Raw genomic sequence first — 26,661 nt, forward strand, 5'->3', positions numbered from 1 at the left:
TAATCTCATCTTCCCTCCAAAGAGCTCAGGGTGGTATAATTGAAGTTATTTCATCTACATAAGAACCCAATGATGTAGGGTTGTATTGCAAAAATGTCTTTTTCAAGACCACCTAGTGTCGTTATTGCCTCAGGATTTCAATCTGGCCTTTTGAATGCATAGCCAAACTCTGTTCCCTATCACGAAGATTTCCTCTGGCAGCTTTAATGAGCAGGACAAAGTTTCCCAAACTGTGGTCCATGGACCACCAGTGGACAGCAAACTTCATTCAGGTGACCCACAGCAAGCCCACATTATATGGCCGTTTTGATTTTTAATTGTATTTTTATTGCTTCTTTTATTTCTTAGGTTGTATTTTATTACATTACCAATTGAACTCTATGTAATTCAATAATTGCAACGGACTTATTCCAATAGAATGGAATTTTCCCCATGGAATAAGACAATATAATACATTGCAAGAAATAAAAGAATCAAGGAAAACAATGAAAAAACATACAGCATCTAGCATTGAATATTGCAAGTCCAACAAGAGGCAGAAAAATATTTTAAGTGGCCGAAACCTTCGGCAATTTTTAAGTTGGGTAGGACGGGTCTAGGGCTGAATCTACACATATATTTAAAAATGCTGTGAAAATGCTTTATACACACACACACACCATAAATCTAATCTAATCTATCTATCTATCTATCTATCTATCTATCTATCTATCATCTAATTCTAAGCCCACCTGCGCCATCTAGTGTCACATTTATATAATGCACTTAAAACACACTTAAAACGTTATCTTTGCAGCTGTATAGCTGAGTCCTAGGTAATTAAAGTTGTATAACTCATTCCTGGCCCACATAACAGATACTTGAATCTTTAAAAAGCACACTTGTTGGCATGTACAGCACTGTGGTGCACCCAAGTGCACATATCAAGGCCCTGTGTTTGCACGCTCTTCAACCACTTTAATTTACCAAGGGGAAGCACCTCCCTAGAGGAGCAAACGCAGAAGCTACGGTGTTTGAAGACGATGAGCTTACATACGAGAACAGCAGTGCCCACCTTCGGACTATTAAACTAAAGAGACTTCCAGCGCAATACAGATGTTCTCAGGAAAAAGTAACATTGGAACTTAACTACCAGGCAACTAAGTACAGGATTGCAGCTTCATTTACTGACTATTTTGGAACCTATTTCCTTAGGATTTCAGATACACATTAGTGACCAATATTTGTTAGGGATCAGTAGTAATTTGTCAACAACAAATGTAAGTATTTATAGGAAGAAACATTTTTGATGAAAATGAGAGAACTATATATATATATATATGTGTGTGTGTGTGTGTTTGTGTGTGTGTGTGTGTGTGTGCACGCGCTCAGAAGCAATAATTAACGCATACTGTCATGGGCACATGTAAAAACACTAATAGAGCAGTCCTATATTTGTCTGCTCAGAATAAATCCTATTGAGTTCAATGGGACTTACTTCTGGGTAAGAATTGCAGAGATTCTGTGACCAGTTTAGGCCTTAAATATACAAATAGCTGGCAATTCTTAGCTACATTTACATTTTTGAAAAATATAGCCCACATTAGCATTAGTTCAAGTGTGGATTTTCTATAAAACATTTTTAAAGGCTGCATTTCAGTGGGATATGCATATATACTGCATGTGGCTTTTCTTATTTTGCAAGTGCAACATAGATTTATTTCTATTATAAAGTGGGCGTTCAAAGCGAAGAGCCATTATAGGCAACTGCTACAACTTTGCCCCACCACGCCCGTGCCCCAAGCTGAACTTATTAGCACCAGGAACAGATTCTTCTAATACCACCTTTACTCCAGTGTCAAACTCAAACTGCATGGCTTCTGTGAAGGAAGAGGCATCAAACGCACTATAGTAAGCAGAATTTCTGTCTGTGCGCATGCACTGCTGGGGAAATGCTGAAATTTGTTCTGCTAATTCAATGGCATGCTGGAGGGCTGGAAGAAAGAAAAGGGAAACACAACCATATATTAAAATTAGGGAAAGTGGGCCACAATAATAATATTTTTTTATTTATACCTCGCCCTCCCCGGCCAAGACCGGGCTCAGGGTGGCTAACACTGAATATAAATACAGTAAAAACATTAAAAACAAACAGCCCCACCCCCAAAAGCAGTTGATTAAAATATAAGTTAGAATACAGTTTAAAATGCAGCTTAAAATGCAGCCTCATTTTAGTGATAGCCTATAGATCAAAAAGCAGAGACATCACCTTGCCAACAAAGGTCCGTATAGTTAAAGCCATGGTTTTCCCAGTAGTGATGTATAGAAGTGAGAGCTGGACCATAAAGAAGGCTGATCACCGAAGAATTGATGCTTTTGAATTATGGTGCTGGAGGAGACTCTTGAGAGTCCCATGGACTGCAAGAAGATCAAACCTATCCATTCTTAAGGAAATCAGCCCTGAGTGCTCACTGGAAGGACAGATCCTGAAGCTGAGGCTCCAATACTTTGGCCACCTCATGAGAAGAGAAGACTCCCTGGAAAAGACCCTGATGTTGGGAAAAATGGAGGGCACAAGGAGAAGGGGACGACAGAGGACAAGATGGTTGGGCAGTGTTCTCGAAACTACCAGCATGAGTTTGACCAAACTGCGGGAGGCAGTGGAAGACAGGAGTGCCTGGCGTGCTCTGGTCCATGGGGTCACGAAGAGTCGGACATGACTAAATGACTAAACAACAACAACAACTGCTGCTGAGCAATGCCTTTGGTGCAACGCTCCACTTTCCCCTCCTCCTGTGTGAATCCATTGCTTTCATTGCTTCCCTTGCAGTATGATCGCTATCAGGAGTGTCAGCTTGGCCCCGGGACAATAGTTGCCCAGGGCCATGGGTGCCATGCAGTGTGCATTGCCCAGACACTGAAATTTGTGGGTGCCTGGTCCCTTCATGGGGAGTTTTGTGGGTGCTTGGGAACCAAGGGAGTTGGCACTTATGATCCATATTATACTTTTTCTGCCACTCTCCAAACAATTGGGAAATCTGCAAGATAAAATTTTGAAAAACTGAATGGTACAGGGTTTTTTTTGGGGGGGGGGGTTGGCAATGGCAGCTGCCTTTCTGGAAGGGTGCATCACCCATTGCAGATTTCTTATGTGGGTGTCCACAAGTGCCTGGGGTGTGGGTCTCCTGGCAGCACTATTAACTTAATAAAAATTTACTTGCAATTCTGCTCCAAGGAGTGCTCGATTCAACATGCAATCATAAAATAAAGCCATAACAATCCAATAAAACTAAACAGAGTCGGACACGACTAAATGACTAAACAACAAATAGATCAAAGTCATAAGGGGAGAAAACGGCAAATATTCACCAGGGCCAACTATCCATGCTGGTCCTACATGGGCCAGCAAAAAGAGCTGAGGGGAAATTTATATACAAATCCCATATAAGGGGTTCCATCAAAAAAACAAACGAGAGGGGGTTTGAACTGAGTCCAGCCCAAAGGCCAGGTGGAACAGCTCCATCTTGAAGGCCCTGCGGAAAGATGTCAAATCCTGCAGGGCCCTGATCTCCTGCGGTAGGGCATTCTACCAGGCCGAGGCCAGAGCTGAAAAGGCCCTGGCCCTTGTTGAAGCCAATCTAACGTCCTTGGGGCCCAGGACTTCCAAAGTGTGGTTATTTATGGACCTTAAGGTCATTTCCAAAGCGGAGGAATTGCATTTTCTTAATCTAAGTCCCAGCTCTAGGTTTGCCTCCTTTCAAATCTTCTATATTTATTATTATTATTATTATTATTATTATTATTATTATTAAAAATATTTTCTTGCTTTACAAAAGTACACGCTTTGTCTCTTTTTTCAAGTTGTACAGTCTTTTCTACAGATCAGTTACATTTGTTATGAGACATTAGTGTTGAGTACAGTATAAGGTCAGGAAGAAAAGGGAGGGGGGGAATCTTCTATACTTATATGCTTCTGCAGAAATACAGCAAGCCGGCTTCTCATGAGAGAGTGAATAATTCTCCCAGACTCTAAAAGCAAACCTCTTTGAGGGGTAAGAGCAAAAAGAGGTTCTCATTTTAATTCAGAAGGTAGGTGAACTTCAACAAGTTATGGGAACACTATCATGATCAACTGACCCTGATTTGTTGCTTAACTTACGAGAGGAAAAGCATAATCTTCATGCAAAAATCACAGCGGCAACTTCCATGAGCAGGAAGTCCTGGTGGAGTGGAAGTCCTTGATCATAGAAATTTTTATTGCCATCTCTAATCCCATTGAGACTTTGCTTCAATTATTATTTCCTGTCTACTCTTCATTCTCACTCTGCTTTGTACCACTTTATTGGTGCAGTGATTCCTATGTATTAATCCAGTAATTCCAAAACAGTGAGTCAAAGCTCACCCATTAGATCACTAATTTCCTGCTCTATACGTGTTATGCTTTTCAGTAAGTTAGATGGACTTTTATGATGTATGTATCATCTTCATTCTTTCCAGACAACTCATTAAAATGAATTCGCACATGTTCTACATTTCATGTAATGCCTTCAAGTCAAGCCTCTAAGTACTAGCGCTATATTTTTATATATAAACTGCCTTTACATTTCCATAACCTGGAACCTTTCATTTCCTCAAGATAATGCCAGTCTCTAAACACCCTCAATGTAATAGGAATCAATTGCAAAGAGTAAAAGGGAGGGATGAATTCTTGGCTTAGAAGAGAGTATTCTGCTACCGAGGAAGACACAACAGATGCCAGGAACTTCAGCACAAGACTTTCTGTTTCACAGCTGCCTGCATATCTTTCTGCAAGAACATTTGCTGAACACATTGCAAAACAAAACGGGCTGAAGACAAGTAAACACATTTCAAAGATGAAGATTCCAAACTGCAAGAAACAGGTCCCACCCCTCTGCTCCATACTGTGACCTCAGTCCAGAGAAGAAGACCAACAGCAATGCATAGTGGTGTTAAGAGGATCAATGTCTCTCTGATAATCTGCTGGAAAGCCTGTGGTCACAATAAACAAGGCTGTGAAATACAGATCAACTGATCCTGTGATAGCTGAGAAGAAGGAGAGCCTAGGAAGAAAATACCATCTCTGGGCAATACTGGCAGGGCCAAGAACTCTGCATCTATGGAAGAGCATGGGAAGAGCCATCTAAAAATAAAAATTGATGTCTTTGCCCTATTTTCTTTCTTTCTTTTTCAAGTGAATGCATATTTTAATGGAAGACATCAAGCTGTGGGCATTTAATGAGAAACAGCAACACCTTGCTAATTCACACAACTAGCAACCACTCCTTTTCTTTGCCCAGAAATATTTTTCCAAAAATATCGCACGGATCTCCCAGATCAAAATCTTTGAGAGAGAGAGAGAGCAATGGCTGTGGTGAATAAACACTGATTAATTCAATAACAACATCACTAAGAAACCAATATTGTTTGTTTATATAAACATTTGAAAGCGATTTAAAAACACACACACAAAAACCTCATACTTACAATTCTGCACATAATCACAACTTTGTTTGAATATCCATGTCCACGCTTAACCCAGTGTAACTTTATTTGTACTTCCAATACATCCCAATATAGAAATGTACACATATGCGCCAAAAGCTAAGTGTCAAGCTAGATAGCAGTAGTACTGTGTATTTAAATATAGAACTGGCTCAAACATGCAGAAAGACGGGCGTGAGGTGGTGGTCTGATTTTAACCAAGAAGGCAGGGCATGGGTTGGGGAGCTGATAACAATTTTTTACTTCTCCAGAGCCATCTCCTCTAGTGCTTTCCACCCAATTGAAGTTATTATCTTTTTCTGTACTTGGCTGAGAAGCGCTTGGGGAGAGGGTTCTGTACTCCTTACCCTTTTACTGTTAAAGTTAGAGTTAGAACTCACCCCTCATCTCCTCCTTCTGTGCGATCAAGTGCCTGAGAAATATTTTCTGTGTCAACGTCTATCATTGAATCTCTAGACATCTGCCATGGGACCCCGTGCGTCACAAAGGATTATGGGAGTGTGTTTTGAGGCGAATGTTGCGTTCTCATGTGCAGTGCACAAACTAGGTCTCGTAGGCCTGGCCATTACCTGATGTGAACTGAATGTGTCCACTTGTCCACTGGCAGCTGCATGAGAGGATAAGGAGTGATGGGAAACCATCTTAAAAACGGGAAATTTCTCCACTGTTACCTTCTAATTAAGTAATTCCTAATAAGGTTCAGTTGTTAGAACACCCCTGGCCTCTTCTAAAAAGAAATAATATGTGCTTAAACAGGTGCTAGGCACAATGTAGGAATTATATACAGTGGTACCTCAGGTTAAGTACGTAATTCATTCTGGAGGTCCGTTCTTAACCTGAAACTATTCTTAACCTGAAGCACCACTTTAGCTAATGGGGCCTCCTGCTGCCGTCGCGCCGCCAGAGCACGATTTCTGTTCTCATCCTGAAGCAAAGTTCTTAACCTGAAGCACTATTTCTGGGTTAGCTGAGTCTGTAACCTGAAGCATATGTAACCTGAAGCGTATGTAACCTAAGGTACCACTGTACTGTATAAAAGGTATGGAATCTTTACCACCTAAAACAAGATAGTGGGCAAAGGGCAAAGGACATGAAAGGGAAGGGAAAGAAGGACAGGCAGAGAAGACGGCCCTACAGCCAGGGGCAGTGCATCAACGAAACATGAAGGTGCCATTCTGCTACTGCCACCTCTTTACCTGGTCTGCACAGCAGCACCTGCAAAGCAGCAGTGCCACATCCCAACAAGATACTATGCAAGATTTTGATGAGATCTCGTGAGATCTCACGGGAACCTGCTGCTGCTGCTTCACCAACAAAACAATAAAATGCAGCTAAAACAACAGACATGCCCCCAAACAAAAACAGGGGCTCTCATATATTTACCCTTTTTGTCTCACCACATGCCGTCACCAAACTAGAGACAGTGATTTGCCATGGACAAGCAATACAAAATAAAAGAATTTGTTTACTGGAACTATTATTACGCATTACGGAAGGCTCTTCTTCTCCAACGAATTGTACAGAGCTTTGTTTAAGTTCTGTAATTGAGCTGCTGTGCTCTAATTTCTGATTCAGTGCGCTAATAAAATGGCCACAACACTTTCCTTTATAACAAACTGGAAAACAACCCCAAATTTAAGGATTCTTTTAAAAAAACAAAAACAAAAAACAAAAAACAAAACTTAAGCATCATCTAATTGATAAAGTTATACTTATTATGGAATAGCTGAAATACATTCTGTAACATTTAGTATCTATCTTGATGAGTAAGGAATTGTGGGGCAGACTAAAACCCTATTCAGGCACAGTGAGGACAAGAGTACCAGCTCTGCCCCCCCCCCAAACTTCACTATTATCATGAGGAGGGTGACCTTTTGAAGTGTGGGGGGGCCCTCCTGTACTTCTGGAACACCCCTGGGGTTCTAGAACCTGGATTTTCCAGGATTCTAGAACACACAGGAAGCCTCCACAAATACTGGGGCCTCCCTATTTCCGAAGACAGCCTTTTGCAAGTTGGAGAGGGATGAGAACACAAGTGGGGGGTAGCAGAACTTAGACACACTGGTCCCCGGACTGCGCAGGCCCTTGTGGTTCGCTTTTCTACACTTATTTTGGCAATGTCTACAAAGGGCTAGAGAGGAAGTACCACACTGTCTTTAGACAACCAAAAAAGAATTAAGTTAACAACCACAGCCTGGGACTCAGATGACTTTTAAAAAGCAAAAAAAAAAAAAAAAAAAAAATGCATTTTATTAAAAATTCTCCCAAAATATGGTTACACTTAGCAAGTTCAAAAGCACAACCAGCTACAGTGTGTACAATGTCAAGTTGTACCCCTGCTTAGTGACTCTGTGTCCAGGCACAGAGCATCTGTTCACCCACCCCCAAACCTCGGGGGTATTTAACTTTTGGGAGCTGGAATAGCAACTTAGGTCAATGTGCAAATATTATTTAGAGCAAATTCTCAAAAGCCTCCCCAAATACAAAAATATGGGCTTTGCCATGGACAAAGCAACGAGAAATAAGAATTCACCTTAGGAAATAGGGGCATTCAGGGTACATGCTTAGGTGCAAGCTGTCGCCTATGCTATTTTTTATTTCATTTAAAATAATTAATTAATAAGAAGCACAGAAGTGCAAGTCTGTTCTTGGTCTATGTTGTAATCAAGAACTGTACATACAAATTCTGTCACTAAGAACATGTGGCTTTTTACATGTGGCTTTGAGTTTATTAAAAAAAAAGTGTTTTGATTTTCACTACACGCATACCACAATTATAAAGACAGAGAATAGGAGTAATCACAGGATATGACATTTAATAAATTTAAAGCCTGAACAAAGCTCTAATTTTGCTTCCTGGTGATTCCAGGAAGCAGACTTTGGAAGGCCCACCATGGCAAAGTACAAAGTCCTATGGCCTTCCAGTTGTTCAACAGCAACTTCCATCATCCCTGACCATCTTCCATGCCGGCTGGAGCTTACAGAAGCTGAAGTTCAACATGTTCCCTATCCTATGGCTTTAGAAAGGAGCTGGCAGACTTCTATTTTCTTGGCAGCCATTCTGCATGCCAACAATTGTTTGTGAAGCCGGCTAAACCAGGTGAGGGTAGCTGATGGGTCTCAAATGCTTGGTGAGTTAGGGGCTTTCCCTGCATGCAAAGACAGGCTCTGGTGATTTGAGCAGACAAGACCAATAGTGGGTCCAATGGTCAAGAAGGCAGTTTCTGCGTGTGCCATAGAGGGAAGTGAGGGGCAAATGGGGCTCGTCAACCTGGGAAAGTAGCCCATCTAGGAGAAGGGAAACTCTGATCCTAAACCTCTGCTGCCTTGCCTTGTGGGACACCTTGGGGAAAAGAAAAGGCTACGGAGTAAACCCAACCCAAATCCAGAGCGGACTCCCTAAGACAATTGGATGGCGCCTTGTACGGCTCCGTCCAGCAATTCCTTCAGCCAAGTTGGTGCCAAACGTATTGCTCTGTTCTGCTTTGGACCACATGAGCACAGCCGGGGGTGTGGGTGTGGGTGTCTTGTCATCTGGGAAGCCCAGGATCTCCATACACACTGCCCAGGCTTGCATCCCAGAGAGGTCACTTCGTTGCTGCTAATGCAGCAGTTTGACTTCACCCCCAGAGACACATCCCATTGTCTCTCGAGACAGACGGATGCCCAACGCCCCTGCAACTGTTGCTCCTAAGCAGTAAAGCAATTTCCAGTTATATATGGTGTGTGTTTTACTTACTATTACATTATTATTATTATTATTATTATTATTATTATTATTATATTTAACATTGTTATATACTGAGCTGAATCCTAGAACAATAGGATCCATAATGCAGCAGTCTGATTGGTCCGCAGGAGCCACCCAATCCAGCTCCAGGTGGAAGTGAATCAGCGACCTGATTGGCCTGCAGGAGCAGCCAATCAGGCTCCTGGATGAAGTGAATCAGCAACCTGATTGGCCTGCAGGAGCAACCAATCAGGCTTCTGGAGGAGGTGAATCTGCAACCTGATTGGCTTACAGGAGCAGCCCGCAATTAACCAATCACGTGGGGCCTATTGTGTAAATAATGTATATATAGCTAGACGTTTTGGGGAAAGCTTCATTCATTACTACTATGAGCTGAATAAAGAGCATGAAATTCACACTCGACTCCGAGTATATTTCAAACATACATATATTTATAAAATCCAGAGATGCCACATTTAGTGCATGTCTATGCTTGTCTGATCAAAATGAATTCCTGCTGAGTTCAGCAGGACTTGCTCCCATCCCAGCCCCAGGTAAACCTCACACTCAGTTTCTTGTACTTGAAAACATTTGCTATGTTTCTCACAAGTGAAACAGTATGAAAAGACATCTCCAATTAGGTTTGGAAGGGCTGCTAGAGGGAGACAGGTAAATTTTTTTGGGGGGGTGGATCTGGTCCACAGGGGGCTCCCACTTGGACATCCCTGGCTGGCGGTAAACAAAACAGGGTTTCATTCATGTTTGTCTCAAAAGATACATCTCCAGATGCCAACCAAAACAGCCATATTTTTTAAAAGGAATCCGGATATCAGGACGCACAGAGCACATGGGCAGAAAGTCTGTGGAGACGTTAGTCACTTCTTGGACCTGAAGAATGGCGGCAGCTTCAGGAGGGATTGAATAACCTACTGTGTTATTAATGATCTCCCTCACCCCACCCCACCATTACACTTCCACGATCAAAATAATCTAAATTTTAACACACCCGCATGCACAGAAAGCTTTAAAAAGAGAGAGAGGGAAACATCTGAATCTGTACCTTTTTTGTTATGGCTAGTTGACTCCTGGCTTATTTCCTTTCTAAAACTCTGCTACAATACGGATGCCTCGCCCCACCAGCAATTTCCAAAGCCTGTTTTGCATTCAGATACGTACATGCTGTCATCGTTTTGTTAACAAGTCGGTGATGGGGTGGGGAGGAGAACAGCAGCCCCACCAGCTTAAGTTGAATCAAAGCAGCTGTTGCTGGTCATTTTTTTAAGCCAGCTTCCATGCCAATTCGGAATGAGGTAAAGCCTGATTCAGAAGGGTCTTCCTTTTTCCTTCTGCAGGAAACCTCCGGAGTCTAGTCAAGAGAAGAACTGCTGTGTGCATTTACCTTAACGGAGGTAGTTCCCCCTCAGTGGTCAAAGGTTAGCAGCAGGAATGTGTTTTCGTGATGGGACACACCCTTGTTATTGGAAGAAATGTATTTCCATGTTGTCAAACCCGCGCTCTAAATTAAACAGAAATCAGGGTTCTGCCTTCTGAATGGAATGAAAGTTCGCAAAGAGCTGCCAGTTGCTGGCTACAGAAAGGATGCTATACGTTCACATGCAACATATGTGTTCTACGCGGCTCTGAGAAGGGGGGGAGGCATCCTGCCTAGCCTCTCCCACCCATCCCATGGGGAAAAGGGGAAAAAATGCTGGAAAGCTAGGCTTCCAAACTGCTTTTTGCCTGCTAGTCTATGGCCAGTAAGAACTTATCTAAAGCAGCCTTTGCAAACCCGGCACCCTCTGAACACTTCGGACTACAACTTCCATTGGTCATGCTGGCTGGGGCTGAGGCGAACTGTAGTCCAAAACTCGTGGTGCGCACCAGCAGATGCTTCACTACAGCAGATGCCAACAGGGCCCTGCAACAGATTAGACCAAGTATCCCCAAACTCAGCCCTCCAGCTGTTTTGGAACTACAACTCCCATCATCCCTAGCTAACAGGACCAGTGGTCAGGGATGATGAGAATTGTAGTCCCCTTTGGAAGAATGACAGATGAAGCTGATGGACTATATGGAACTGGCAGAAATGACTGGCAGAATCCGAGACCAGGGAGAAGAGTCGGTGGAAGAAGAGTGGAAGAAATTCAAAGATTATCTACAGAAATATTGTAAAATTAATGAATGTTAGAATGATGTTGGATAGAAATTAAGTAGTTTCCAGCTGTAATGCTCTAAGGGAATATGAAAAAAGGGTTATAAATAGGTAAAAATCTAATGCTATTATTTTTAAGATCAAGGATTAGGATAATTAAAGAGGGTAAGGATTTGCTGAACCAACAGATTGAAGTGGAATACAAAAAAGGGAGGTATGAGGAGGTCCGGGAAACAAGCTAAAGGAAAATAAGTAATGGAAAATCTGTGTGTTTTTAACCATTTTTATTTTGTATTTTTGTTATTTTTTTTCATTTTTATTGTAATATTTTAAAAAATCTTAATAAATATCTTATAAAAAAAAAAGAGAGAGAGAATTGTAGTCCCAAAACAGCTGGAGAGCCACGTTTAGGGGTGCCTGGATTAGACCTTTGTGCTGCACCAGCCTATTGGTCCAATCCTAACCAAAAGTCATCTCCCCATCTAAAAACATGATTCAGCACAACAAAGGCTGGAATTAAATGCACTCGGTGCATTTAATTCCATTCAGGTTGAATGAAACTGAAACGCGCAGGGCTCTAGCAACCCAATAATACATTGGATTTGTCCAATCTTATTTATTTACTTGATTTATACCACACTTTTTCTCCAAGAAGGTACACGTGATTCTCCCACTCCCTAGTTTATCCTCACAACAAACTCTGTGAGGTAGATTATGTTGTGAGACTTTGACTGGTTTTGAACCCAGTTAATAATGACATGCTGCGTAAGACACCTACCTTGGCCACTGGGAACTATTCGATTAGCCAGTCCAAGCTGAAATGCTTCCTGCGCACCAACAGGCCGCCCAGTGAGAATGAGATCCAGCGCACGTGAAAGGCCAATTAGCTTTGGTAGTCTAACAGTGCCACCATCTATCAGCGGAACACCTAAAAAAAAACCCAGCCAACAATAGTTAAAGGGGGGGAACCTCACTCAAATAACCTTGTTTTAAGCAAACTGGAATGTTAATGTCTCTGAAACTAGGGTTGCCATGTGTCCTCTTTTTCAAGGACATGTTCATTTTTTCCATGGGTATGCAAAATGAGAGTCATCAAATGTAAAAGTCAGCAAATGTGTCCTCTTTTTTTGCTCTTCAAAATACGGCAGCCCTAACACATTATACAGGGACGTGGGTGGCGCTGTGGGTTAAACCATTGAGCCTAGGACTTGCTGATCAGAAGGTCGGCAGTTCGAACGGGGCGAGCTCCCGTTGCTCGGTCCCTGCTCCTGCCAACCTAGCAGTTCGAAAGCACGTCAAAGTGCAAGTAGATAAATAGGTACCGCTCCGGCGCGAAGGTAAATGGCGTTTCCGTGCGGTGCTCTGGTTCGCCAGAAGCGGCTTAGTCATGCTGGCCACATGACCCGGAATCTGTACGCTGGCTCCCTCGGCCAATAAAGCGAGATGAGCGCTGCAACCCCAGAGTTGGCCATGACTGGACCTAATGGTCAGGGGTCCCTTTACCTTTACCTTTAACACATTATACTCCCGTAATCTGGGATAAAGGCATGTATAATCCTCATTTACCATCCAACAGCCTTCTTATCATGAAACACATGGCCAAAAGGTAAGCAATGAGATGTGTCCTACAGAGACTCTGGCTATGTTCACAGTCACAGTAAGCCATAAACCATGGTTTACTGTGCACAAGCCAACAACATCCACTTCATTCCTCCCTGGGGAGAAGCAAATTGTGATATTTGAGCTTAGGGTCATGTGCAAGCCAAGCACCGTGGTTTGATTCACTCCTAGCAAACCACCCTAAGCCAAGGTTTGCACTTGGCTTATCAATCATTATCTGTTTGAGCAGACATCATGCGATGCCAAGGATTATTTCTCCGCAGCAAGAGCAGGGCACAATCAGCCCTTGCGCAGCTTCCGGCTTACTGTGATGTGCAAACAACACGGCTACTTCCAACACTCTGAAAATCCAACAAGCGCAGGAGTCAAATGTACTGATACCAGTTGTATTGATCCCAGTGCAATTTGAGCAAATGCCTCTTTACCAGGCGACAAAAAGATACATTACCCCAATAGGAGTTAGTAGCTCCTTTTGAGTACATAAGGAAGTTACAAGAGATGAAAGCAATTTCTGATTCTTTTAAAACTGATTTGCTTGAAATATGTTGGGCTTAATAACATTGGCGTCAATGAACCTGTCTCCCGCACCTGTTGAATTTCCATCTCTTCCTGGTCTGCGGTGGTTCCCTTTTTGGATGTTTTGTACCCTTGGCTGACTTTAGCTAGTGCAAAATGAGTGTAGTGAGCAAGGAAACAACTGAAGTCAGCAATTTGTCTGAAATGCCAGAGAATAGTGGCCAGAGAGTAAGGGCAGGATTCAACTGTCCTGGGGGTTGCTCAGTCAGTACAGCATGAGACTTTTAAAGTCAGGGTTGTGGGGTTCAGCCTCACGTTGGGCAAAAGATCCTTACATTGCAGGGAATTGGACTAGACTAGATGATCCTTGTGGTCCCTTCCAACTCTACAGTTCTATGAACTAATAAGACCCTAATAAGTGGAAGCAAGGGCTTCCACTTCCAACTAATGAGACCCATCAGTGGAAGCCCTGGGCAAGGGCTTCCACTTGTGCAATGGGACTTTCCTCTAACCCCACTCCCCACCTTCTCTGAAATTGGCTCTGGAGGGGCTACGATAAACCCCGGAACAGCGTGTGGGTTGGTGGTGGAGAGGAGACATCGTTCCATCTGGCAAGGCAAAATGCTTTCCCTGATGGAACCATCAGGGCAACACTGCATTCCTCCCTAAATCTCCATGAATCCATGGGGGGGGGGCACTCAGCAAAGTTCTGCTCAGAGTAAACACATTGAAATTAATGAACACGACGTGCGCTGCAAAAATATATTCAATTTGAAGACGAAATGGCTTTGATCTCTCCACTGAGCCAAACTGGCCCTACTGTGTATTTATTACATATACTCAGTAAGTCAGCTATGCAGATCTGCTCACAAGTCTTTTGAGCAGGTATAGTAGACTGTTCATGTAAAAAAAATATCTCTTTTGATATTTTATACTTTTATAGCCTATCCTGTTTTAGGTCAGCGCTGTAAGCCTTAATTAGCAGCTTGATCAACTAATCAGAGGCCATGTGCTGTACTGACTATGAAGATACAGGGCACACGCACCTTTTTATACCCATTCAAAACCAAACTCCATGCAATTCACGAAACATACCGAAACGCCTACAGAACACTCCGAAGATAGCGCTTTCTTCTACCACACGCAAGTCAGCTAAGAGGGACAGCTCAAGCCCACCAGCCACTGCATATCCACTTACTGCAGCAATCACTGGCTTAGAAAACTTCATCCGCGAAGGACCCTGTAACAGGTATTGGAATTGTGTTAGAACTATTATTCAATAGGACTAGAATATATTCCAATCAGTATTGATCCAGAGACAATGCATTAATAACATTCATGGTGATGCAGAGCATATAGTCAAAACTAACGTGCGAAGTGTGCCCAGGTTAGCTGGAAATTACAGGGCGTTACCAAGGAAAAAGAAGTTGATTGAGTTTTGCCCGTCCCTTAAGCAAGAGGCTTACTGAGGATCTAGGATACAGACATCTAGGATTACTGAGGGCAGCCCTTTATGTCCAAGTCTCCAGAAACCAAAAAATATATTCAGGCATTTGTTGATTGTGTGGAGGAGTTGTGTATGCTGCCCTTCTTCCCATGTTGAGGGGGAAGGTCTGACAGGGGCTTGTAACCATTCGGGTGGAAGTGGTTACAGTCCTTCCTGTAACTGGAAACCATATTCACATGGTGTTCCCAACCACTGGGAGGAGAACATTTGTTCACATTCAGTTAAAATCCAGCTTCAGAGGAACAAAGAGACACACACAATGACCCCCACAGCCCCTTCACACATTCAGCTAAATAAACACCCAAATGGACTTCTGAGGCATCTCTGGAAGTTAGCATCCTATACTGTCCATTCGGATTACAGGTGTAGGTAGGCTTTGGCTCAGGCATTGTGCATGTAACCTGTATTAGCCTTCGGCTGAAGGCCAATAATCGAACAGGGTTGTGCCTGGGTTAGGGCCCACCCCCCACAAAGGCCATCATTGGCCTTGTCAGATTCAATTTTTGTCAGATTCAATTGGAGGATCCCAATAGCCAGCCACGAGGGAGAAAATATTTTCCGCATCCCGGGGGAGCCGTGCCAGGCCGCAACCACTGCCCACCCAGAATTTGGGTGTTGGTGTTGTTGTTTAGTCGTTTAGTCGTGTCCGACTCTTCGTGACCCCATGAACCAGAGCACGCCAGGCACTCCTGTCTTCCACTGCCTCCCGCAGTTTGGTCAAACTCATGCTGGTAGCTTCGAGCACACTATCCAACCATCTCGTCCTCTGTCGTCCCCTTCTCCTTGTGCCCTCAATCTTTCCCAACATCAGGGTCTTTTCCAGGGAGTCTTCTTTTCTCATGAGGTGGCCAAAGTATTGGAGTCTCAGCTTCAGGATCTGTCCTTCCAGTGAGCACTCAGGGCTGATTTCCTTAAGAATGGAGAGGTTTGATCTTCTTGCAGTCCATGGGACTCTCAAGAGTCTCCTCCAGCACCATAATTCAAAAGCATCAATTCTTTGGCGATCAGCCTTCTTTATGGTCCAGCTCTCACTTCCATACATCACTACTAGAATTTGGGTAAGCAACCCTTATCATGACAGGGCTTTTGAACGTATTTCAAAACTAACAGAAACCCATACTTCATGGCACCTCTTCCCACATCTTTTTCATCTTCTCTGAAGTCATTTAAGAATATAATCCTGATGAATCAGTTCAAAGTGGCTAAGCCAGATGTTCCCATCAGCCCCAGGCTGTGTGGCCAATGGTCAGGGGAGTTGTAGTCAAACCACATGTGGAGGGTCATGAGTTACTCAGTCTTGTCTATCGAGCCCAGTGATAATGAAGGAAACACAATGTGTTGTGTGACTCATGAGCAAGCAAGAAGCAGCACCGCAAATTAATGCTGATGTAGGATGGATCACGGCTTTCCCATCCACACTGCATAATTTACCTCTGCCTCCATAGGCACCACAACTGCACACTCACACACCTAGTTCACATTATATAAAACACAGGACAGTGTGCTTGGTTCCCACGTTTGCTGGGAGCAGACAACTTACAACTTTTCTTTTGGGAAAACAATCCCATTTGGTTTGAGTTACTTTCTGAGAAGGGAAGATTCCTCTTTTCTCTCCCGCTTTTTTTAAATGTCTGTAACTTTTAACTGAAAAGCGCTGTGGTTTCCATAGCGAAACAAAACACTACCATGGAAAAGGGCATCAGTTTTTCAGAAAATTGTCAGGATTTCCCTCCGGAACATACCATGGGGCCAGGCGTTTGGGTGACATCTTGTTCCAATTTGATAGAGGCTGGGGCATGCGCCAACTCCTTCAAATCATAACCAGCACAAAAATTGCCACCTAAAAAACACACACATAGAAGAAGACACACACAAAAGTTTAGAATATGGAATGAAGAAAAAAGTTTGGTTTCTATTCAGCCTTTTTTATTGTTTGGCTAGGCTCTTGGTTATTTGAGCCATTCTAGATGCTCTTCAATGGGATAAAGGCATTTTCATGGAATGGCAGAGTTGGAAGCAACCTTTGAGATCATCCAAGACCTGCAGAGTGGGATGAAACTACAGCATCCTTGACATATGCCCATCTAGTCTCCATGTACATATCTCGAGCAAACCACTGCCCAAGGCAGCCTTTCCCACGGTCTAACAGCTCCTACCATCAGGAAGTTTCTGCTAATGCTTAGGCAAAAGCTGATTCCCTGCAATTTCCCCATTGGTTCTAGACCTGCTTTATGGAACCACAGAAAATAAGGCCACTCCATCTTCTGCATGTTAGCTCTTCAGCTGTTTGAAGACCACTATTACATCCCCCACTTACTCTAATCTTCCCTAGGCTAAACACACTGGGTGGTAAAACTAAGTTTTAGTCAGAACAGACCTCCTGAAATAATCATGTCCATTAATTTCAATGGGTCTCCTCTGAGTAACATTTAGATGAATACCACCCATGGTGCTTTTTCAACAGTCTCTCATGGGACTATGTTTCTGATGAACTCTGATTATCCTGGTTGAGCCCCAATGGGTGCACTCCAGTTTGGTGATGTCCTCCTTAAAACATGGTGTCCATAATTGGATACAATACTCCAGATGCAGTCTGATCAAATAAAAAGGGTAAGGACCCCTGGATGGCTAAGTCCAGTCAAAGGCAACTATAGGGTTCCAGCGCTCATCTCGCTTTCAGGCCGAGGGAGCCGGTGTTTGTCCACAGACAGCTTTCTGGGTCATGTGGCCAGCATGACTAAACCGCTTCTGGTGCAACAGGACACTGTGATGGAAACCAGAGCGCATGGAAACGGCGTTTACCTTCCTGCCGCAGTAGTACCTATTTATCTGCTTGCATCGGCGTGCTTTCAAACTGCTAGGGGCAGAGCAACGACCTCCATCGCGGGGATTTGAACTGCTGACCTTCCAATTGGCAAGCCCAAGAGGCTCAGTGGTTTAAACCATAGCGCCACCAGCATCAGATGCAGTCTGACCAAATGCAGTATAGAGTGGAACTATTACTTCTCATAATTTGGACACAATGTGCCTGTTAATGCAGTCTAAAATTGCTTTTGCCCTTTTTTGCTGGCTGGTCTGCAGCTTGTGATCAACTAAATTAAACTTTGCAGGCCAAATCAACCAGCTGCTGCTGCTGCTGCTGCCTCTTCTTCTTCTTCTTCTTCTTCTTCTTCTTCTTCTTCTTCTTTATTAAAGTTGTATACCGCCCTATACCCGTAGGTCTCAGGGCAGTTCACAGTATACAAAGTTACAGTATACAAAGCACAAAGCACAGAATTAAAATAATCAAAATTGCTTTTCATCCTGAATCTTAAATTAGAACAGGCAAAACCTGAAATTGGGGTGGGGGGACGTAAGTGTATCAAATTCACTCCCTTTTAGAATGGCATTTTAATAACTTCCAGTACAAAAACCTAAGAAGGGCACATCATTCCCCCCCTGCCCCCGAAGAAGCATTTTAACCACAGCCAAGAATTTCATTCAAAGTGTTCCTGATGGCATGTATACCAGCCAGCACATCCTCCACGTCATCAGCAAAACCGTGTCTCCCTACTCTTCCTCTACCGCATAGGCAGCTAATTCAAGCCTTTTTCTTGTGTGGCGGGGGAACCATGACTTCTTGTGTGCATTGGAAGCAGAAGAAAGAGCTGCTGTTGACTGTACCACCATGATGAAAACCAAAGCACGAGTGCCCACAGTATTTACTTTAAGATCTGCAACTGTACAGTGAGGGGAGGAGGGGAATCACTCACTTGCTGAGCCCAGCACATTAAAGGCCACAAAGCAGGCATCACCCAGATATGAGCTTAACAGATGGGACCACTGTTCTCGGCTCAAGTCCCAACACTATAATTTTCTCAATCAAATTGATGGTCTAAAAATAACCTTATGTATACACATCCTTGGGGGACAAAGCCCTTAAAAAAACATAAATATACATAAATCTTTCTTGTTTTAAAGTTTCCAGCTGTAATCTCTATCCTTTCCCCTCAAGACTACCAATAATGCAGCTGCTTCTGATTCCACTAAATACTGTTTTACTTTATCTCAGCAAAGTAAATATTGTAATTATAGAGCAGAATTGTTAAGTAGACCATCTACTGAGGAAGGAGAGATGAGGAAGAGAAAACCCGGGCTCTGTTTTGCTTTTCTCTGAAAGCTTGTTATGTTGTCATGCTGATAGCTGCAACTATCACTCGCTTATTTAAATGCGTGATTCATTATCACATATCACAATGGCCAATTTTCTAAAGGTTGTGCCGACTGGATTGCCCATTTCAGTTTTGTGGTTCAAAGAACTGCTTTCAGAAGGCCTGGAAAAATTTAAGCCTCACTGCAAACAACCACTGCTCCCATTAAGAACATTCTTTCTTTTTTTTGGTGCCTGTTTGTGGCCGTTGCCATTGCCAGCTCTGTTTTCCTTGGTTAAAAACTTAACTTATCCTTCACAATGTGATTCTAGCCAATCAGGGTTCATGTTATGAATGAGATGACATCATGGTTGTGTTCGCACATCACGGGGAGCCATGGTTAAACCATGAACACGCAGACTGCTCCCACTTCACTCCCCTCCACTAAAGCAAGTGGGAGCTACAAACCACAATGCTTGGCTTAGTGCTGCATCCAAACTGGGGATCATGGTTTGTTTCTCTCCAAACAAGCCATAATCAGAAGCCAAGGTTTGTTCCATGCTTATCAACCATGGTTTCCTTGAAGTGAAACAAACCACAACCTGCAGCTCAGATGGAACGCTAAGCCAAGGATCATGGTTGCTCCTACTCACTACCAGGGAAAAACGAAGTGGGAGTAGTCTACACGTTCGCCGTAAATCACGAACCATAGTTTACTATGAAGTGGAAACACAATCCCTAACTATTACATACCTGGCACCATCCTTGACACAGAGCAAAAGGAAGCCTGAAACTTCAACGTGAGCCTTACCTGAAGTGAGGCACATACAAGTCATTTTGTAGGCATGTATGAGTTCTGGTTGCTGACGCAAGTATCCCGAGCCACGGCACATAACTTATTTTAAGGCTTTTATGACACACACACACACCCTTCATACCTTTTGCATCAGTTTGCTCTTGTGTCTATTCAAAATTCAGTTTTAAGTGTACAGTAGGCCCACAATTTGTGCAGGGGTTATGTTCCTTGGATTGTGCTAAAAGTCAAAGCCACGTCTAGTCAAAGCCCATTGGGTTCAATGGCTGGTGGGATTGCCAAGGTTATTTTCCCCAGAACCCTGCCCACTTTTCATTTATTTATTTCTTTTGCTATGTGCCTAAAGCTGAAAGTTCACAAATTAAATGTGTGGAAGTTGTGGGCTTACTGTATATGCAAAACACTGGACACTGGATGGAGAGGGGCTGGGTTTCGAATGAGAGCATGACTGAAGAGTATTGTTACAGGCCACCCCAATCCCTGCAGAGCCATTCATGGGATTCCAGGGTCTCTGCTCCTCTGGAGAATTGAAGAGGCGGCAGAGGTTGCTGTAGCTTTAAGAAATATGATTTATTCACATATTTACATCTGAGTTTGGAGGAAGGGAGTCCAGATCCTACAGCATGGTCATCTCAAGAGGCACTTGTTTCCCCACAGCAGTGCAGCACTGGAGAGAGCCAGGCATCTTTCCCAGCCCGCCTTCAGCCAGCCTGCCCCAAGATGGATCTCCGCCTTTGTGTTCTCCCCCTACTTCTTCCCAGCACACCTTGCTAAAGACACTCTTTACCTGTCACCTCACACCCGGTTACACCCAGTTTCTGGGCAGGGGGAAAGGACAGTTCTCTTGCATTGCCAATGGCCCTCAATGGCCATTGCATAGGCTCAGGAATGGCCCACGAATACAGTATAAAGGCCTCACCCAACCCATGAAGCACAGCCACAGTCAACGTGCCGTTCTCTTCAAACGATCTGAAAGCCTCCACCAGCAATCCTGCAGTCTCCTGGTTCACAGCATTCCTGGCTTCTGGCCTGTTGATTCCAATTGTCATTATGGTCCCTCGGATTTCAGTAATTACATTCCTTCTTCCTGAGAAAACAGAACAGGTCAAATAGAAACCCTGGTGTGTGGTTATTAATTCTTTCTTTTCCTTTTTAGAGTCACCCATTAATATAGTAAACTACATTTTGGAAGACTGGCTGAAGGGGTTGACACGTGAAACAGTTACTAGGTAAAGCTAATACTGTATCACGTTTACAATGTCATCATGAACACAACTAACACTATGGGCTGGATTCAATCTGTTTGCGGCTTGTCGTTCCCTGTCCACTCCCTTAAAAAAAGACAATAGCCAGAGACAGTGTGTGAGGCAGTTCATCATCAGGCTTGGATACAAAGAATAAAATTAAGACACTGGGCATTTCCTGGAAATTAATAATAATGAACAGCTGGATTTTTTTATTTTAAACATGGGCTGAAGCACAGCAAGAAATAACTGAACTGAGAAGGAATGTCTTAGGTTGAAAAATGTTTTAGAGGAATAATTTTAAAACTTTGTTCTTGACCCAAACTATTAGCGCCCAGATTCCAAATTCCTCACTTTTCATGCTATGAATCTTTTTTTTTCAGCCCACGAACTCCAAAATTTTGGGAGCTGAGCAATGTTGCCTTAATTACACTGAAGGCAAAGCAACCGGTCTCACTTTCACACCTCTTTTTGATGTCCAAAGTGGAACTTGGGCGCATGCCTCCTGCAGCAAGATGTGCAGGCTTCCAACATGAACAGCCTGAGCATCTCACAAACAAGGGTGGGGGGAGCACAAATCCCACTTTAAAGGAATTTGCATCTCACAAAGGACCAGAAACAGCTCAAATAAGCCATGCATTTCGTTTCCAGTACATGAGGCAGCGGAGTTATTTTAATTTAGTACTCCAGATAGAAATCTCTGTCTAATGGACCACAATGGTTCTCCATTGTAAGAGCTGTTCAACAGTGGAACGGTCTCCCTCAGGAGGCTGTGAACTCTCCTTCCTTGGAGGCTTTTAAGCAGAAGCTGGATGGCCATCTGTCATGGGTGCTTTAGCAGAGATTCCTGCATTGAACGGGGTTGGACTAGATGATCCTTGGGGTCCCTTCCAACGCTACAATTCTATCATTCTATGATTACAAATCTTGGGCAATGGCTCTCCAAACAAGTGTTTCATAACATTCAAAAGCTGGTTTCCATCCAAAGTATAGTAAAGGTAAAGAGACCCTTGACCATTAGGTCCAGTCATAGCCGACTCTGGGGTTGCGGCGCTCATCTCGCTTTATTGGCCGAGGGAGCCGGCGTACAGCTTCTGGGTCATGTGGCCAGCATGACTAAGCTGCTTCTGGCAAACCAGAGCAGCGCATGGAAACGCCGTTTACCTTCCCGCCGGAGTGGTACCTATTTATCTACTTGCACTTTGACATGCTTTCGAACTGCTAGGTGGGCAGGAGCAGGGACCGAGCAACGGGAGCTCACCCCGTCACGGGGATTCAAACCGGCGACCTTCTGATCAGCAAGTCCTAGTCTCTGTGGTTTAACCCACAGTGCTACTTATGCAAATAACAAATTCTTTGTTGCTTCCTCCCCTTGGGGAGAAAATTCGGGGAAATTAGCTAGAGGCAATTAACTCATATTTTCCATTCCCCTGTCCCACACCTTCCCCAAAGTCCCTCCCCAACTCTCAGGAGAATCCAAGAACTCAGGTGGAAAGTTCTCCCTGAGCTAGGCCTGCTTTGAATGCATGTACTACAACCCCTTGTTTTTACTGAAATATCCACAATACAAATTAACTAACATTGGAGTTATTATAAATTATTAAAATGGAAAATAGATGTTCAGTTTTTGAATGAGTCATCTCCCAATATCAGTAACCCTAAGGAAGACAGAACTTGCTCTTACATTACTGACCTTAGCTAATTATGAGTAGACTTGCCATATGTCAGGAAAATTCCCAACATGTCCTGGTTTTCGAGTATAGAAATGGTGTCAGAGGGGAATTTTGCAGAATCAGCAAAATAATGTCAGGGAAAACCCAGATGTATGGCAACACGATGAAAAAAGCAACAGAAACAGCTCCAAAAGCTTAAAACCACTATTTTGGGGGATGGTTTCCCCCCAGAAACCTCAACAACTTTGCGGGTGTCAGGAATTTTACTTTTTGAAATATGGCAACCCTAATTATGAGACACTTCTTTCTCCTTTAAAGAACAAAGAGAATTAATTCATGTGATGAGTATTTTAAAACCAGTTGTTATTTTCATGCCTACAAACATAATTTGTAACACTGCAAGTTGCATAACTAAATTCATTTCATTGTCTTGTTTTAAACAGCCAGGGTAAGCAAGTTTTTAATGGCATATTTCTCTGCTGATGTTCAGCCGCATAAATAACATAACGCTCACGAGCCGGATTATAATTGGTCTCAGCATGCGCAATAGGTACTACTACCACATGAATTGGTAAGAAAGACCACCAGAAAATAAAATATTTTTTCAAAAACCAGGAGGCTACAGTATGAAGGGTCTTTAGTAATGCTTAGTTACTCCTGAAATGCCTTTCATTTAAATGTAGGCACAAGGTGGCTTGATGGATCAAAGTCTATGTGTATCACAGCTGTTTACTCGGCCTACTCAAACGTGAAGGACTTCAGTCTCTGAACAAGTTCCTTCTCACTGCCCACGAGAGCATGCTTAATCAAAGCACAATTAAAGCCACTTTGCATTCTGTGAAATTACATCCACCATGTATTGGCAATGTGCGCCATCTTTTATTGGACTGCCTATACAGTCTGCAAGGAGGCACAGTCAGCTCTAGGATGTCTATACCTAGTCTAGTTTACCTCGTTTCATATTTTTAAAAAGGAAGGGGAAAGTGACCCAATTTTTGATGAAGCCATGAGAATGTTGGCTTTCACATTTCATGCTTCTAGGCCTCAAGGTTACGGGCAAAAATCTTTGGTCACCCAATGAGCTTTATAGCTGGGCAAGGGTCCAAACTTAACATTCTAACCCTAATGTGGATTTTCATACCAGAAGGCTCCTTGGTTCAGATCCCCAAAGAGCCACAAACTCACTACATGGCCTGAGCATGGGAACCTCTTAGCTGAACAGGAGGTCTGCCACATCCTAATTCCCTCATCTCTGCCAATCTAGGGCTAGGATTGTGTCCTTAGTTATTCATGACAGTGATAAAGGGTGCCATCTTTTTTCCTGGCAGTACTGCACCTAATTCCAAGCACTTGAAAGAGCACCATTTCCCATATCGAACTGAGGTCAGCAAATGAGGCACTCCTAATCGTCCCTGTGTTGGAGGAGATCCAACACATGGGGCACAGGGAAGGGCCATTTCTGTGGTGGCTCCACACCCATGGAGCTCCCTGCCCACTGAGGTCCATCCTACTACTTGACACCATTATTTCGGACAACAACAAACATTGCACATCCTTAGGTGGCGGGTGGATGAATTTACTTTTAATTGATCCTATAACTAGGTAGCTAGATAGTTTTAATCCTATTAATGTTTAATTGTTTTTAATGAGTGGTTCCCCTGATGTTTGCAGCAGGTATTATATCAGCAAGCCACCTGGAGTCTCCGTCAGAGAAAAAGATGGGGTATAAACAAATATGCAACAACATGCTACAACAGCAGCAAGAATACTCATCGGGAAGTACTGGAAGACACAAGAATTGCCTACCCGAGAAGAATGGCAGATGAAAGTGATGGACTATATGGAACTGGCTGAGATGACCGGCAGAATTCGAGACCAGGGAGAAGGGTCGATGGAAGAAGATTGGAAAAAATTCAAAATATATCTTCAAAAGTATTGCAATATAAAAGAATGTTAGAAGGAGGTTGGAAAAAGAATATTATGTCATTCTGGTAGATATGATATAATGGAATAAGCAAAATTGAGTTGATGAAATTGATGAAATAGAGGAGGTTTAATTACATTATTTTAATTTTAAAATACGTAAGTGAAAATAAGGTTAGAAGGATTTGCTGGAAACACGATCTGAATTAGAATACAAAATTGGGAGGTGAGAGGAGGTCATGGAAATAAGTAAAGGGAAAAGGTTATGTAAAGGTTTAATCTGCTTTTCTTTTATCTTAACTTAATGTATCTTTATATTTTGTGTTAAGTTTTCTTTTTTATTCTATTTTATTGTTGTTGTTTTTTACTTGTTTATCTTTTGCTCTGTTATGGTTGAAGTTTTCTTTGTATTTTGTATGGTTTTCTTTTTCTTTTTTGTAACTTTAAATTTGGAATAAATATTATTAAAAAAAAAAAAACAAATATGCAACAACAACGACTTTGATGAGTGTTCCCATCTTGCACTGCTCGTATTTCTGATGTTGCTTTCTTCTCTTGTTGGAATTTTAATCTGGTCCAGTTTCCATTAAGTTTAATTTGCTTTGTTTCTGTACACCAACAGTGACTGTAAGGTTAAGGGGTGTGTGTATATATATTCAAATAAATAGATGCATTTAAAAACCACAGCCTTGTGCTGCATACAAGTCGAAAATCAGAAGGACTTCTGCCAAGCCAGCAGCTGATGGGGGGTGGGGATTGGGGGACTCGACCTGCTGAATTTCTGCTTGGCATATTTTCCTTTCCTTTCTGCAGCGCTGGAGCTTGACCTGCAGGCGTCGCCGCGCGGCTGCAGAATAAAAAACCTAGCCCGGCCCACCACGGCGCCGAGGAGGCTCGCTTTTGGGCCGAAACGAAAAAGTTACGCGCGCCCCCGTGCTTTCCAAAGGGCTCTTCGTCTTCGCTCGCCAAAACCGGAGAACTACTAACCTTCTCCGGGCGGCTCTCCGGCACTCGAGCTGGCCGAGCTCGCCTGCATAACGACGGCGGGGGTCCCCGCGGCTGCTCTCGGACTCCGGAGGCCTCGGCTGAGGAGAGGCGCGCACAGGAGCCGCTGGGCCATTTCTCCAGGGCGCGCAGTTGGAAAGGTCAGCGGGGCTCCAGTGACGGCAGGGCTCGACGGCGCCCGCTATGGCGTCGAAGCGGAATGAGCGTTGTTTACTCGGCCCCGAAGTCCAACTGGGATGGCACCGCGGAGCTGCTGTCAGCCCCTTTCTTTGCACAAAGAAAGCCTCTCCTCCTGCTTTGCATACGTGGCTGGGGACCATGAAGCCTACTTGGGAAGAGAGGAAAGCCATACCCTTCAACTTTTCTCTCATGAAAATAGGGGTGTCCTATTATTCCGTTGTTGCTGCTGCTGCTGCTGTTTTACTCGTTGTCCTCTGCCCACTTTGGGTGGCTTCCAACATATATAAAAACATAATAAAAAAGTAAACATTACAAAAACTTTCCTATCCAGGGCTGCCTTCAGATGGCTCAGGGGGTCGGATAACTCCATGCCCTCCAACATTTCTCCGGTGAAAATAGGGGTGTCCTATTCCGTTGCTGCTGCTGCTGCTGCTGCTGTTTTCCTCTTTATCCCCTGCCAACCTGACTGGATTGCCCCAGCCACTCTGGGCAGCTTCCAACATATATAAAAACAGAATATATAAAAAAGTAAACTTTCCCTATCCAGGGCTGCCTTCAGATGGCTCAGGGGTGGGATAACTCCATACCCTCCAGTGGTATGGACATTTCTCCAGTGAAAACAAGGACGTACTAAGGAAAAGCAGGACGTTCAAATCAGAAACCGG

General features: G+C 43.4%; 1 protein-coding gene across 1 annotated transcript; it reads right to left on the bottom strand.

Annotated features, from left to right (window-relative positions):
* Positions 1-304: 304 nt before the first annotated feature.
* On the bottom strand, positions 305-26,558 carry LOC308482023 (enoyl-CoA hydratase EchA19-like). Its single transcript, XM_081015008.1, has 6 exons — positions 25,799-26,558; positions 20,891-21,058; positions 16,770-16,867; positions 14,616-14,760; positions 12,163-12,312; positions 305-1,973 (listed from the first exon to the last, which is right to left on the bottom strand). The coding sequence occupies exons 1-6, from the start codon at positions 25,929-25,931 to the stop codon at positions 1,750-1,752; spliced, it is 918 nt and encodes a 305-aa protein (XP_080871134.1). The 5' UTR covers positions 25,932-26,558; the 3' UTR covers positions 305-1,749.
* Between the last annotated feature and the right edge of the window lie 103 nt (positions 26,559-26,661).

This window comes from Podarcis pityusensis (genome assembly GCF_964106645.2).
Source record: "Podarcis pityusensis genome assembly, chromosome: 7".
Taxonomy (NCBI): domain Eukaryota; kingdom Metazoa; phylum Chordata; class Lepidosauria; order Squamata; family Lacertidae; genus Podarcis; species Podarcis pityusensis.

Coding starts and splice junctions, on each gene's coding strand:
- LOC308482023 (XM_081015008.1), bottom strand. CDS start 25,931: ATGGCCCAGCGGCTCCTGTGCGCGCCTCTCCTCAGCCGAGGCCTCCGG. Junction 16,868..20,890: donor GGCTGTGCTTCATGGGTTGG/GTGAGGCCTTTA, acceptor TGTGTTTTTTAG/GTGGCAATTTTTGTGCTGGT. Junction 14,761..16,769: donor CCCAAACGCCTGGCCCCATG/GTATGTTCCGGA, acceptor TACCTGTTACAG/GGTCCTTCGCGGATGAAGTT.